The sequence below is a fragment of the Mauremys mutica genome, chromosome 1 (assembly GCF_020497125.1).
Source record: "Mauremys mutica isolate MM-2020 ecotype Southern chromosome 1, ASM2049712v1, whole genome shotgun sequence".
NCBI classification, from domain to species: Eukaryota; Metazoa; Chordata; order Testudines; family Geoemydidae; genus Mauremys; species Mauremys mutica.
The window spans coordinates 368,784,483-368,798,780 of record NC_059072.1 but is presented as its reverse complement, the minus strand read 5'-3'; the positions used below and the strand labels follow the sequence as shown (position 1 = coordinate 368,798,780).

The window sequence follows — 14,298 nt, the reverse complement described above, 5'->3', positions numbered from 1 at the left end:
CCCCGGTGAAGTGGGCTAACGAAAGGATCTGAGTCCTCGCTCCCACTTCCTTTACCCAGAGGCCTCCATGCCCTTGAGGACTCCCCTTCCACTGTCCTGTCTGGCAGAATCCTCGTAACACCGACAAGGCTGGGCCCAGGACTCCTGGGGGCTCGACCCCCAACCCTGCTGTGGTCACCTAGAACAGAGTGTCTCTCGGCACTGGTCACTTCCCTGAGGGATAGCTCAGTGGCTTGAGCATTAGCCTGCTAAGCCCAGAGGTGTGAGTTCACTCTTTGAGGGGGCCATTTAGGGATCTGGGGCAAAAATCTGTCTGGAGATTGGTCCTGCTTTGAGCAGAGGGTTGGACTAGATGACCTCCTGAGGTCCCTTCCAACCCTGATATTCTATGACCCACTGATTTAAAGTAAATGCAAGTTATTTAATCAACAATTAATTTAAAAAAGAATAAGGAAAAAATGGGAAAGGTTAAAGGAAAACACATCACCCTGCTCTGTGGCAGGGAAAATCACAGTGTCTCTGGAACGTCAGGGCAGTTCACAGTCTGTTCATTGTAGGTCCCAGGTCTCCTTCTCAGGACCTGGCTGTGCTGCAGGGATGTTGCGGGTTGGACACTTGAAATGGTGGTGGCCACACACTTCGGGGCTTTGGGTGGTGGGACCCTTCTTCCCAGCGTCAACGCCTCCCCTCCCCCCACGTTGGGTTAAGATCCCCCTCCCAGCCTGGCCTGCAAGGACCCTGGGCTGGGGTTGTCTTTCTGCACTGGGCCTTTGCCCAGGGTCCCCCCCTGGCTGGCCCCAGTTTCTCACCACACCTGTCTCCAGCTCCAGCCTCAGCTCCAGTCAGCCTTAGCACTGATGCTGCTTGTCATAAACAGATAGTTAAGGGTTAATGCCTCTTTTACCTGTAAAGGGTTAAGAAGTTCACCTAGCCTAGCTGACACCTGACCAGAGGAACCAATGGGGGAACAAGATGTTTCAAAAGGAAGGAGGGAAGTTTCCTTTCTTTAGAGTCAGTTTCAGCGGGAGTGAAAAAGATCAAGGAACCAGCCTCTTATCAGAGTAGTAAGTTTTAGAGAGGAATAAATAGGTTTATGTTTATTTTCTTTTGTAACTTGTCTTTGTGCAATTAGGGGAATAATCAAATTTGGGTATTCTTGTGTGTACTAAGGTTTTTGCCCAGGGGAACATCCTGTGTTTTGAATCTGTTGTCTGTGAGATCAGCTTGTATGCTGTCTCCCAGAGGTTTTTTTTCTTTTACCTTTGTTTTCTTTAATTAAAAGCCTTCTTTTTAAGAACCTGATTGATTTTTTCCCTGTTTTTTAGATCCAAGGGGATTGGATCTGGACTCACCAGGGATTGGGGGGGGGAAGGGAGGGGAAAGGAGTAATTCCTCCTTGTTTTAAGATCCAAGGGGTTTGGATCAGTGTTCACCAGGGAATTGGTGGAGGAGTCTCTCAAGGCTACCCAGGGAGGGGAAGGTTTTGATGGGGAAGACAGAGTTTTCCAGATGACACAAACATTTGGATGGTGGCAGCAAAACCAGATCTAAGCTGGAAATTAAGCTTAGCAGGTTCACATGCAGGTCCCCACATCTGTAGCCTAAAGTTCAGAGTGGGAGTGAAACCTATGACACTGCTGCTCTGCCTCCAGCCCCCTGCGCTGCTTCTCTGGCCCCTCTGGCTCTGTGGCCTCCGCTCTGCTCCCAGCACAGGATCTGCTCTCCCTGGGCTGTGTCTGGCTCTGTGGCTGCAGCTCTGCTCCCAGGATAGGTCTGCTCTGTCGGCTGCATAAGACTCTCCTCCCAGCTCTGACCTGCTCCCTAGGCTGCTTTTCTGGCCCCTCTGCCCGGCACAGCTCTGCTCCCCAGCTCAGCTTGGGCCCCTGCTCTTTCCTTAGCTCTGCCCCGCTCTGTCTGACCCAGGCAATTCCAGCTCTCATGGAGGCCACGTCCCCCCGGCTCCTGACTCCCTCATTAACTTGCTCACCCTGTCAATCAAGCTGAGCGGGAGCACTGGCCTCTCCCCCATTGTTCCTGGGGAGTGTCTCAGGGTCCTGATTTCCCATCAACCCCTCCCCTTTTACTGCTGGGAGCTAACAACCAAAACACCCCCACTGAATGTTAGTAAGGGGGCAACAGTCCCCTTCCCCTTACATGTACATAGTATTACACACTAACAGCAGTTACAGAGCCTGGACTGGGGGGATGGGGGAGCCCCGAAGGGGCTGCTTTCCTATACAGTCACTCCCAGGGGAGGTGCAGCTCACGTCCTTTCCCTGGCCACTTCTGCAGCATTTCTCTCCTCTCCGTGCTGGGTTCAGAGCTAAGTGAAGTGTCAGAACGTAACCTCTCCCCATGTAACTAGCGCAGCCAGGGAAGGTTCCCATCATCCTGGACTGACCCTGGCCCAAGCTTTGGGTGAGTGGGTGGGCCCAGATCCAGCTACCAGTTTCTAATGTTTGCAATTCCCTAGTTCTCTGCTGTCCTAGCCCTCGCCCCATGTGGAGCAAAAACTTCTTTCCCCAGCAGTCTGTCACTTCTGCAGTCCCGGAGTCCCCTTTCAGGGGCAGGATTTTTAACAGAGTTCTGCTCCAGGAACATCCCCCATGACTAGAAGGATTTTAGTAGCAAGGTTCATGGGCTTTTCTCCCCATCCAGCAAGCTGGATCTTCCCTTTTCAGGGACTGGAGTTAGTTATTGTTTGAAGAATTCAGTGACAGGGGATTGGACTAGAACCTCCTGAGGTCCCTTCCAACCCTGAGATTCTATGATTCCATGACACCTGAGCACCAGTGTAATGCTTTTCCCAAGGACACAGCCTATCCTTGGGGTTTTCATTGCTGTGACCAGACCCCCATCCAGTTGTTTGCTTCCCCAGGGACAGGCAGTAGGAGTGAGGCGCAGCTGAGAACAGCCGGTGATGGGGCCATTCAGGCACTGGGCCTAGCCTGGCAGGGGTAGGAACAGATACTGGAGTCTCAGGAGCAGGGCCGGCTCCAGGTACCAACCCAGCAAGCAGGTGCCTGGGGTGGCCAAGGGGAAGGGGCATCCTGTCGGGCACTGCGGCGGCAATTCGGCAGTGGGTCCCTCTCAGAGGAAAGGACCTGCTGCTGAATTGCCGCCAAAGAGTGAAGCAGCGGCGGTAGAACTGACCGCGATCGTGGCTTTTTTTTTCCCCCGACGCTTGGGGTGGCAAAAACCTTGGAGCCGGCCCTGCGCAGGAGGCAAGGAGGGAGTGGAACGGTTTGCAAGGGGGTTAGAAAGGAAGTGCAGCTGTGTGGCCCAGGAGGGCTTGTTAATGAGATCCGGGGCTTTCTCCATCTGCGGTGGGATGTGTCTGAATCTCCACAGGGCAGGAGATCGGTCTCCCCTATCATTACCATGGGAGGCTGAGTGGTTCTTCCCCTGGAACAAGGCTGGGTTCACCAGGCATAGCCCTGCCCCAGCAGTGCGACCAGGTGGCGCTGGTGACAATGGATTTGTCTCGCTGTTCTCTAGGGGAGATTTGATTTCCTTGCCCAGTGCACCTACTGGGACCCGAGGGGGTCTCTCCACCCTTGCTGACGGGTACTGAGATACCCCCTCAGCTGTGGGGTGCAACCCTCCAGAGGGGATTGTGAGCAATACCCTGCCAGAGGAGGGCCTCCCTTGGCTTGAGGGAAGTGTCCCCATCTGCACAGTCATTGCCAGGGGTCTGGGATGCCTGGGACCTTCTCCCATCCCTGTGAAGTGGTAGGAGACTTGGAGGCATGACACGAGCTTAGCCTGTGCAGTGACTTTCTTCAGGTATGTTAGCAACGAGAAGAAAGTCAAGGAAAGTGTGGGCCCCTTACTGAATGAGGGAGGGAACCTAGTGACAGAGGACAGAGGAAAAAGCTCATGGACTCAATGCTTTTTTTACCTCTGTCTTCACGAACAAATTCAGCTCCCAAACTGCTGCGCTGAGCAGCAAAGCTTTTGATACAGTTTCCCACAGTATTCTTGCCAGCAAGTTAAAGAAGTGTGGGCTGGATGAATGGACGGTAAGGTGGATAGAAAACTGGCTAGATGGTCGGGTTCAGCGGGTAGTGATCAATGGTTCCATGTCTAGTTGGCAGCCGCACTGTTACAGACTAGGCACCAAATGGCTAGGCAACAGCTCTGTAGAAAAGGACCTAGGGGTTACAGTGGAAAACATGCTGGATATGAGTCAGCAGGGTGACCTTGTTGTAAGACTAACGGCATTTTGGGCTGTATAAGTAGGGGCATTTCCAGCAGATCGAGGGATGTGATCATTCCCCTCTATTCAGCACTGGTGAGGCCACATCTGGAGTACTGTGTCCAGTTTTGGGCCCCACACTACAAGAAGGATGTGGATAAATTGGAAAGAGTCCAGCGGAGGGCAACAAAAATGATTAGGGGGCTGGAGCACATGACTGATGAGGAGAGGCTGAGGGAACTGGGATTGTTTAGTCTGCGGAAGAGAAGAATGAGGAGGGATTTGATAGCTGCTTTCAACAGATAGTTAAGGGTTAATGCCTCTTTTACCTGTAAAGGGTTAAGAAGTTCACCTAGCCTAGCTGACACCTGACCAGAGGAACCAATGGGGGAAGAAGATGTTTCAAAGGGAAGGAGAGAAGTTTCCTTTGTTTAGAGTCAGTTTCAGTTTCAGCCAGAGTGAAAAAGAACCAGCCTCTTATCAGAGTAGTAAGTTTTAGAAAGGAATAAATAGGTTTATGTTTATTTCTTTGTAACCTGTCTTGTGCAATTAGAGGAAGAATCAAATTGGGTATTTGGGTATTTTTTGTGTAACTAAGTTTTTGCCCAGGGGAACATCCTCTGTGTTTTGAATCTGTTGTCTGTGAGAGTAGCTGATATGCTAATCTCTCCCTGAGGGTTTTCTTTTACCTTTCTTTTCTTTAATTAAAAGCTTTTTTCTTAATACCTGACTGATTTTCTCCTTGTTTTAAGATCCAAGGGGTTTGGATCTGTGTTCACCAGGAAATTGGTGAAGTCTCTCAAGGCTACCCAGGGAGGGGAAGGTTTTGGGGGAAAGAGTGTGTTCCAGACACTGAGAAATCTGGATGGTGGCAGCAAGACCAGATCTAAGCTGGTAGTTAAGCTTAGAGATTCTCATGCAGGTCCCCCACATCTGTACCCTAAAGTTCAGAGTGGGGAAGGAACCTTGACGGGGGGGTTTCAAAGAGGATGGATCTGGACTGTTCTCAATGATGGCAGATGACAGAACAAGGAGTAATGGTCTCAAGTTGCAGTGGGGGAGGGTTAAATTGAATATTAAGAAAAACTTTTTCACTAGGAGGGTGGTGAAGCACTGGAATGGGTTCCCTAGGAAGGTGGTGGAATCTCCTTCCTTAGAAGTTTTTAAGGTCAGGCCTGACAAAGCCCTGGCTGGGATGATTTAGTTGGTGTTGGTCCTGCTTTGAGCAGGGGGCTGGACTAGACAATCTCCTGAGGTCCCTTCCAACCCTGATATTCTATGATTCTATCAATATTTACTATATACCAGTATTTCAAATGTCTTTCCTCCTGGGAAACACCCACAAGGTAGTTTACATCCAGTGTAGCCAGCACATTGTGGAAGGAACCATTCAAGGTAACGGTCCATTAAGAAACACAATAGGCCTTAGAAACAATGAAGAGTCCAGTGGCACCATACAGACAAACAGATTTACTTGGGCATAAGCTTTCATGGGTAAAAAACCACACTTTTTCATATGCATGGAGTGAAAAGTACAGGTACAGACGGAAATATACTGACACATGAAGAGAAGGGAGTTACCTCAGAAGTGGAGAACCAGTGCTGACAAGGCCAATTCAGTCAGGGTGGGTGTGGTCCACTCCCAACGACTGATGAGCAGGTGTCAATACCAAGAGAGGGAAATTTGCATTTGTAGTGAGCCACCCACTCCCAGTCCCTATTCAAGCCCAAACTGACGGTGTTAAGTTTGCAAGTGAAGTGTAGCTCTGCAGTTTCTCTTTGAAGTCTGTTTTTAAAGTTTTTTTATTATTTTGTTGTTGTTGTTGTTGAAGGATGACTACTTTTAAATCTTTTATTGACTGTGCAGGGAGATTGAAGTGTTCTCCTACTGGCTTTTGTATGTTATCATTCCTGATGTTTGATTTGTGTCCATTTATTCTTTGCCTATATCTGTAACTTTCACTCCATGTCTCTGAAGAACTGAAGTTTTTTACCCACGAAAGCTTATGCCCAGATGAATCTGTTAGTCTTTAAGGTGCCACCGGACTCCTTGTTGTTTTTGTGGAAACAGACTAATATGGCTACCCCTCTGATAATAGGTCTTAGAAGAGGCTTATCCCCACCTGATGGACTTTCCTGTGAACCTTCCAGCCAGGAAATGGTTATTGGCCCCTGTTATAACTCATTGAACCATGCAAATGCATGTGACCAGCTTATGTGACACTGGACACAACCTTGTTCCTGTACTTTTCCAATAACTTTGCTGCAAGCTTTCACTTAAAAAATGTTTGGGACAATGAAGTTCCCTCCACATGGCAGAAGATATAACAGGGGGAAGCGACATCGTCACTTGGTCTCATTCCCCCCACAACTCAACACCTGGAAACACCTTAGGAAGTGAACTGGGGATGTGGTCCTAGGTTGAAGGGTAGAAACCCTGTGTACAGAAGACTGGTGAATTGTTTGTACCATCAGGGTGAGACACTGCTTGATTCAAATCCTAGCCAGTGTATAAAACTTAGATTATGATTGCATTTATTTCTTAGGTAACCATCCTTGATCTGTACACTTAATACTTACAATCACTTAAAATCTAGATTCCAGTACTTGATAAATCTGTTATATATATATATATATATATATATATATATATAACAGCTCTTGGGTCCTACTTTGGGGAGATGTGGGGAGCTGGCTGGATCCTCTCTATTGTTAGTTCATGGCTGGCTAGTGAAAGCTTTCAGGTACCTGCAGCTGGGTATGTCCCTGGCTGTGTGTATGGCTGAGTAAGTGCAAGACCTGAGGTTGCAGCTTGTCACAGCCTCACAGTGTGAGAGGGGACAGAGATTGGTATGCCAGAGAGCTTAGTGGTATTTCAGTTCCAGGGTGCATCCCTGGGAAGTCAGTCACACTCAGACAATGAAGAGACCCTTCTAGACTGCGAGTCCATTTCCCTTTTATTATGCACTCAGTTACTGACAGGGAGACGTGGTTACATCAGGGAAGTCAGGACTCCTGGTTTCTGTGTAACCTTGGCCAAATCAGATAACCCCGGACCTCAGTTTACCTATCTGTATAATTGGGATATGTTCATAGTGACTTTCCTTTGCTAGGTGTTTGGAACTCCTTCAATGAAAGATGCTGCACAGTCTGATGATAAGTATCGGAGGGGTAGTCATGTTAGTCTGGATGTGTAAAAGCAGCAAAGAGTCCTGTGGCACCTTATAGACTAACAGACGTATTGGATCATGAGCTTTCGTGGGCGAATACCCACTTCGTCAGATGATAATTACTGATGAGAATTACAGATCTCTGATCCCTTAGCTACAGCCCAATGTGTTTACAGAAAGTGTTTGTGTCTCTCCTCAGTCATCTTTCTCCAGATATGCTTGTCTAATATCTACCCAGCCATCCTGGGCATTTACAGGGCCTCAGAACCTAGGGAGACCTAATTTTATTACTAATAAACCATAATTTAAAAATATACACAAATACACAGAGCAGCCAATTCCTCTCTGACTCAGCACAGAGCCCACAACAGGCCTGTCTCCAGCTTGTTTTTTTCTCAGATGCCCGCATCTTCCCTCGAGGCTGAGAGAACCCCACAGGGATTGGACAGAGCTGTATTATAAATGGTGCACGCCTCTGTCAGCTCTCAGTGTGGGATGCTGCTGCAGATGCTGGGCTGAGAGAGGCGTGGGACACGGCTACCTGAGGGGGATTCCCAGGGAAGACGCTTCCATCTCAGAATTCACAGGTACCGTCTCTTGCTGCTCAACAAACCCAGTGCTACGTGGGCATGATGAGATAGAGAATAGGTCTGTGGTCCTTTCCGCTCTGCACAGCTGTTAGACATCCCAGGACCCTTTGCACAGGTGATGAGTTTGCTCCAGTGTCATGTATCAAAATGTCCCCCTTTGCTAGTCCCCCTGCCCCCAGGAAAGGGACTTCAGCCCTGAGGTGGCTGCATTTCAGTTGCACAGTGGATCCCTCACGATGAAAGGTGATAGGAGATGTACAATAAAAGGCCAAATTCTGAGGCCCTGGCCCATATTTTGTTCAATTCCCCTCAGAGAGCCAGCTGTGTGCTAGTGCATAGATACTGTCACCTCCCCACTTGGTTGTTAACAGGGGAGAAGGGGGCTGTTACCTGACTTTTTTCTGCTGGAAAGCCTGGCGATGTTAGTTAAGGCTCCTCCCTGGAACAATTATAAGAATTTTTCAGCATGGGCAAGACATCTCTCCTAGCTTCATTCAAGAAGTTGTTCAAATTCTTATGTCTGAAACTTTCAAAAAATAATTCAGCCTGATGCCAACACCCAGTGTGGGGAATTTCTGTCCAAATGCTTAAAAATTGGCAAACTTATAAGCAACTGAAAATGAAGTGTTCTAATGGAAGGTATCAGACAGCCTTAACTAACGGCGGGGCCAGCAGCACCACCTACAATGAGCAATCCATGTGTGAATCCCATGCAGCTAAGCTCTTTGCTACAATAACATATGTGGCAAGGACTTCCACTGGCCAAATATGTATTACGTAAATAATTTTCTTTTATTAGTGTTATATGTTCAGACTTACAATAAAATTGAATGTTCCCTTGTTCGTATGTTATGAGACACATTAAATATAAATGCCTGACCTACTTTCCTCATCGATAGATTCATAGAGTTTAAGACTTAAATGGACCAATAAATCATCCAGTGTGACCTCCTGTATCGAACAAACCATAAAATTTCACCTATTTACCCCCGTATTGAGCTCCATAACTTGTGTTTGACTACGGCCCGGTCTACACTACGATTTCACATCAGTTACAGGGTGAGAAGGCACTGCAAGTGTCAGCTACTCTAGCCCCCTCCCAAGGGGCAGAATTTGTTCCATCTGAACTATTCAAGAGAGATGATTATCCAGCCTCCTTTTGACATCCTCCTTTGAAGGAGTTTTTTTTTTTTTTTTTTTTTCCAGGGGAGAGCGCGAACGCAGTCCCCCACTACCACAAATTATGCAGTCGAGTTTCCCGCATTTGGGGAAATCGCAGGGGTCAGCACACCCGCAGTGCAATGGATGAGCCTCACCCTGGGAAAACCACCTTCGTGATCATGGTATCTCCCCTGCCAGGAGTTTCATAACCTCCTGAGGCATCTGTCCCATTGTCCTCCTCTTCTTGCAGTTAGGAAGTTTTTCCTGAGATTTAGTCTAAATCTGCTATGCTGTAGTTTGAACTCAGTGCTTCTTGTCCTGCCCTGTGTGGCAAGAGAGAACAAGTTTTCTCCAGCTTTTTTATGGCAGCTTTTCATGTATTTGAAGACCACTACCATGCCCCCACTTAATCTCCTCTTTTCCAAACTAAAGGTGCCTAGTTCCTTCAGCCTTTGTCATATGGCTTCCTTCTCAAGTATCTGAAGACTGTTGGCATGTCCGCCTCTCAATCTTCTACATTCAGTATTTTCTCTTATAGCTTCTGTTCTGCTCCTTGGATCATCTTTGTCTCTCACCTCTGGATTCTTTTCAGTTTCTCTATATACCCTCAGTGTAAACTATTTGGTCCTTATTTTTAGCTGGAATTGTCTATTTTCATCTTCCAGCGCTTGGATCTTGCTTTGCCTTTCTCTGCTAGATTAAAGACCCCACTATTACTATTTAAGATAAATAAATAAAGCTCTTTAAGTCTCTCTCACACTCTGTCATTTTCTCCAGCCCTGAATCATTTATGTGGCTTTTTGCTCCACCTACTTCAATTTTTCAACATCCTTTTTTAAATGTGGACCCCGGGACTGGACACAGTGAGTTTCACCAATGCCATGTGCAGAGGTAAAATCCTTCCTCTGCTCCAACTCACCAACCCCCTGTTTATGCATCCAAGGATCACATCATCCCTTTTGGCCACAGCATCGCACTGGGAGCTCACAATGATTAGGTTATCCACAGTGAGCCCTAAATCGTTTTCATGGTCCCTGCCTTCCATACTACAGTGCCCCTGTCTATGGGTCTTGCCTGCATTCCCTGTTCCAAGAGGATCACTTTGCATCTGACTGTATTAAAATATTTTGTTTGCATGGCCCAGCTCACCAAACACTCTAGATCAATCAGTGTGCTGCCCTGGCCACTTCATTGTAACCGCTCTGCTGATGTTTGGATCATGCGCAAATTTTATCTGCAGTTATTTTATATTTGTTTCCAGATCATTGGTGAAAATATTGAATAACATTGGGCCAACAAGTGATCCCTGCAGAACCTCACTGGAAACAGCCACATTTGCTGACAACATCCCATTGACAACTGCTTTCTGAGTTCTGTCAGGTGACCAGATTTTATTTCATTTAATGTATGTGCTACTGAGATAGTAGGGAATTCATTTTTTTTATCTGAATGTTTTCCCTTACTTAGTCAAATGTCTCAGAGAAATCAAAGTCTATTACATCTGCACAGTTCCCTTGATCTACCAAATATGTACTCTAATTAAAGAATGAAATCAGGTTTATATGACAAGACAACTTCTCCATAAACCATGTTGTTGATTAGCATTAATTATATTGCTAGACTTTTTCTGAAGTAATCCCATGTCTGCTTTTCCATTTTTTCATAAAATTTCAATTGTTTAAAACTTTCCCTTTATATTGTTAATAGCTAACATTTAGCACAGTACTGTTCTGTATTTGCATTTTTTTTGGTTTGTTTTGGCTTAGCTGCTGCCTGATTTTGTACTTCTGGTTCCAAATGAGAAAAGTTGTTGATTGGTCAGTTCGTAACTCTGGTGTTTATAATTCTAAGGTTCTATGTAGATGATCTTTAATGTTCTCCTTGATTGCTGATGGAGAACATTAAAGTATGTCATCACCTCATGTGGCATGAGTGCATCATATTGCTTCTTTCCAAGTGCAGAACAAAAATATATATGAAATATATCTACCTTTTCTGCAACATTAACAAGTTTCCTTTCTCCCTCTAGAATTTTGCCTAAACCTTTTCCAGGATTTCTTTTGTTGTTAAAATGCTTAATAACATCCAAACACAGATTTTCCCTGATATCTTTAACGCCCTTTATCAATCATAACTTCCAATTTCTAGTTCTTGCTATCTATATTCCTGATTTTCCCCCATTTTTATATATTTTATATATTGCTTTTCCCCACCCCACAATAGCTGCCTTCACTTTGCCACTGGAGTGGATTTTTAGCCAAATTTGACCATATTCATGACTGTGGTATCATGGCTTTTTAGCTATTTAATCAAGTATCAGAGGGGTAGCTGTGTAGTCTGGATCTGTAAAAAGCGACAAAGAGTCCTGTGGCACCTTACAGGCTAACAGACGTATTGGAGCATGAGCTTTCGGGGGCAAATACCCTCTTTGTCAGATGCATGTAGTGGAAATTTCCAGAGGCAGGTATAAATGTGCAGGCAAGAATCAGTCTAGAGATAACAAGGTTAGTTCTCTCAGGAAGGATGAGGCCAGTTTGCTCGATGTACATAGCAGAGGTGCATTGCTGGCATATAAAGGCGTATATTACATTGGTGGACGTGCAGGCGAATGAACCGCTGATGGTGTGGCTGATCTGGTTAGGTTCTGTCATGGTGCTGCTGGTGTAGATATGTGGTCAGAGTTGGCATCAAGTTTTGTTGCATGCACATATCTACACCAGCGACACCATGACAGGTCCTAACCAGATCAGCCACAACATCACCTGTTCATTCACCCGCACGTCCACCAATGTTATATATGTCATCATGTGCCAGAAATGCCCCTCTGCTATGTACATCGGCCAAACTGGCCTCATCTTCCCTGAGTGAACTAACCTTGTTATCTCTAGACTGATTCTTGCCTGCATATTTATACCTGCCCCTGGAAATTTCCGCTACTTGCATCTGACGAAGTGGGTATTCACCCCTGAAAGCTGATGCTCCAATACATCTGTTAGTCTATAAGGTGCCAGCGGACTCTTTGCTGCTTTATATAGCTATTTAATATACTCATCTTAAAGAACTCCCAAGTTTCATTCCCATTTTCTCTCTGAAAATTTCCTCACCCTCAGTTTTACTGATGATTTTCTCAGCTTTGGGGAATTAGCCTTTAGAAGCACTAAGTATCTCTAGATATTACTGGTTGGGAACTGTTCTCTCTCTGTCCATTTGAATGTAAAATGTTCCATTCTTTATTTTCGTCTCATCTATCATATGCCCCCTTATGTATCTCTTCTCTAAATGAAACAGTCCAAGCCTTTCCAGTCTTTCTACATATGGCAGCCTCTCCTAGTCTCATAGAGTTTCTTGGAAATCCCCTTTTTATTTACTACTAGGGGAGGGATAGCTCAGTGGTTTGAGCATTGGCTTGCTAAATTTCAAGGTTGTAAGTTCAATCTTTGAGAAGGCCATTTAGAAAACTGGGGTATAACAAAAAAAAGAAGTCTGGGAATTTGGCTTGATTTGAGTAGGGGGTTGGACTAGATGATCTCCTGAGGTCCCTTTCAACCCTCATATTCTATGATCCTTTATAGAGACTGGGTCACCATAAATGAACACATCCAAAGCAGTTTATTCTCCGTCCCATTATAAGACATATCCACCCTAGTGTTTCCTGTTGGTGCCTATTATCATTTCCCACACATGGAGCACCATAAAATATGGAATTTGCATAAGTAGGGTCATTTTTTCAGAATTAATTTCTCTGAATAACAAAAATGTCATTTTCAGTGTGTGAAGAGTGACCAATCTGTTTGTCCCATGAGAACAGCCTCCAGTAGCACATGTAGTGTCTCATATTAGTATTGTCTCTCCATCCAGGCATTTGTACTGCGACCATCACCCTAGAGCCTGGGCACATACAGGAAGTCAGGGGAACGTACAGTACATGCAGGAGACACGGTTCTGCCTCAGAGTTGGACACCTTCTCCCCTACTTCATGTCAGATTCTAACACAACCGACTTCACCAACCCCTCCACCTTCATCCTGCTGGGCATTCCTGGCCTGGAGGCGGCCTATGTCTGGATCTCCATCCCCTTCTGCATCATGTACGTCATGGCCATCTTGGGGAACTCTTCCATCCTGTTCGTCGTGAAGAGGGAGCCGAGCCTCCATGAGCCCATGTTCTATTTCCTCTGCATGCTGGCCGTCACTGACCTGGTCATGTCCACGTCCATCCTGCCCAAAATGCTGAGCATCTTCTGGTTCAATTCCAGGGAGATCAATTTCAGTGCCTGTCTCACGCAGATGTACTTCATTCACTGCCTCTCAGCAATGGAATCTGGGATCTTTGTGGCCATGGCTTTGGATAGGTATGTAGCCATCTGCGATCCCCTGAGACATTCCACCATCCTGACAAACCCAATGGTGGCCAAAATAGGTCTCGCTGTGGTACTACGCAGCAGCATACTCGTACTACCCAATCCCTTCCTGGTGTGGCGGTGCCCCTATTACAGAACCAACATCATCCCCCACACCTACTGCGATCACATAGCTGTGGTCAAGCTGGCCTGTGCTGACATCAGTGCCAGTAATTACTATGGCCTGTCTTTGGCATTCTTCATCACAGGTCTGGATGTGTTTTTTATCGCTGTGTCCTATACTCACATTCTCAGGGTTATCATAGGCCTCCCCACAAAGGACGCCCGGCTCAAGACTTTTGGGACCTGTGTCTCCCACCTCTGTGTCATCTTAGCCTTTTACATCCCCGCTCTATTCTCCATCCTGACACACCGATTTGGCCACAATGTGGCCCCACATTTCCATGTTCTCAGTGCCAACATGTACCTCCTGGTGCCCCCCATGCTAAATCCCATCATCTATGGGGTGAGGACCAAACAGATCCGGGACAGGCTGCACTGGATCTTTCCTCATAAAGGTACCTAAAGTTTTCTCCTGGTACTCTGGAGTGCAGAGCCCTTTTTCCTGAATCACTTACTGACAATAAGAACATAAGAATGGCCATACTGGGTCAGACCAAAGGTCCATCTAGCCAGTATCCTATTTCTAACAATGGCCAATGCCAGGTGCCCTAGATTGAATGAATAGAACAGGAAATAATTAAGTAATCCACTCCCTGCTGCTCATCCCCAGCTTCTGGCAAACAGAGGCTAGGGACGATGTCCCTGCCCATCCTGATTA

The 14,298-nt window shown here is 46.4% G+C and overlaps 1 protein-coding gene and 1 non-coding gene across 2 annotated transcripts; one reads left to right on the top strand and one right to left on the bottom strand.

The window, feature by feature from the left end:
- Positions 1-9,161: 9,161 nt before the first annotated feature.
- LOC123362306 lies at positions 9,162-9,323 on the bottom strand. The gene has a single exon (XR_006576414.1). It is a non-coding gene; the product is annotated as a U1 spliceosomal RNA (small nuclear RNA).
- Positions 9,324-13,095: 3,772 nt separating this feature from the next.
- LOC123362973 (olfactory receptor 52K2-like) lies at positions 13,096-14,043 on the top strand. Its single transcript, XM_045003583.1, has one exon. The coding sequence runs from the start codon at positions 13,096-13,098 to the stop codon at positions 14,041-14,043; it is 948 nt and encodes a 315-aa protein (XP_044859518.1).
- Positions 14,044-14,298: the final 255 nt, after the last annotated feature.

Coding starts and splice junctions, on each gene's coding strand:
- LOC123362973 (XM_045003583.1), top strand. CDS start 13,096: ATGTCAGATTCTAACACAACCGACTTCACCAACCCCTCCACCTTCATC.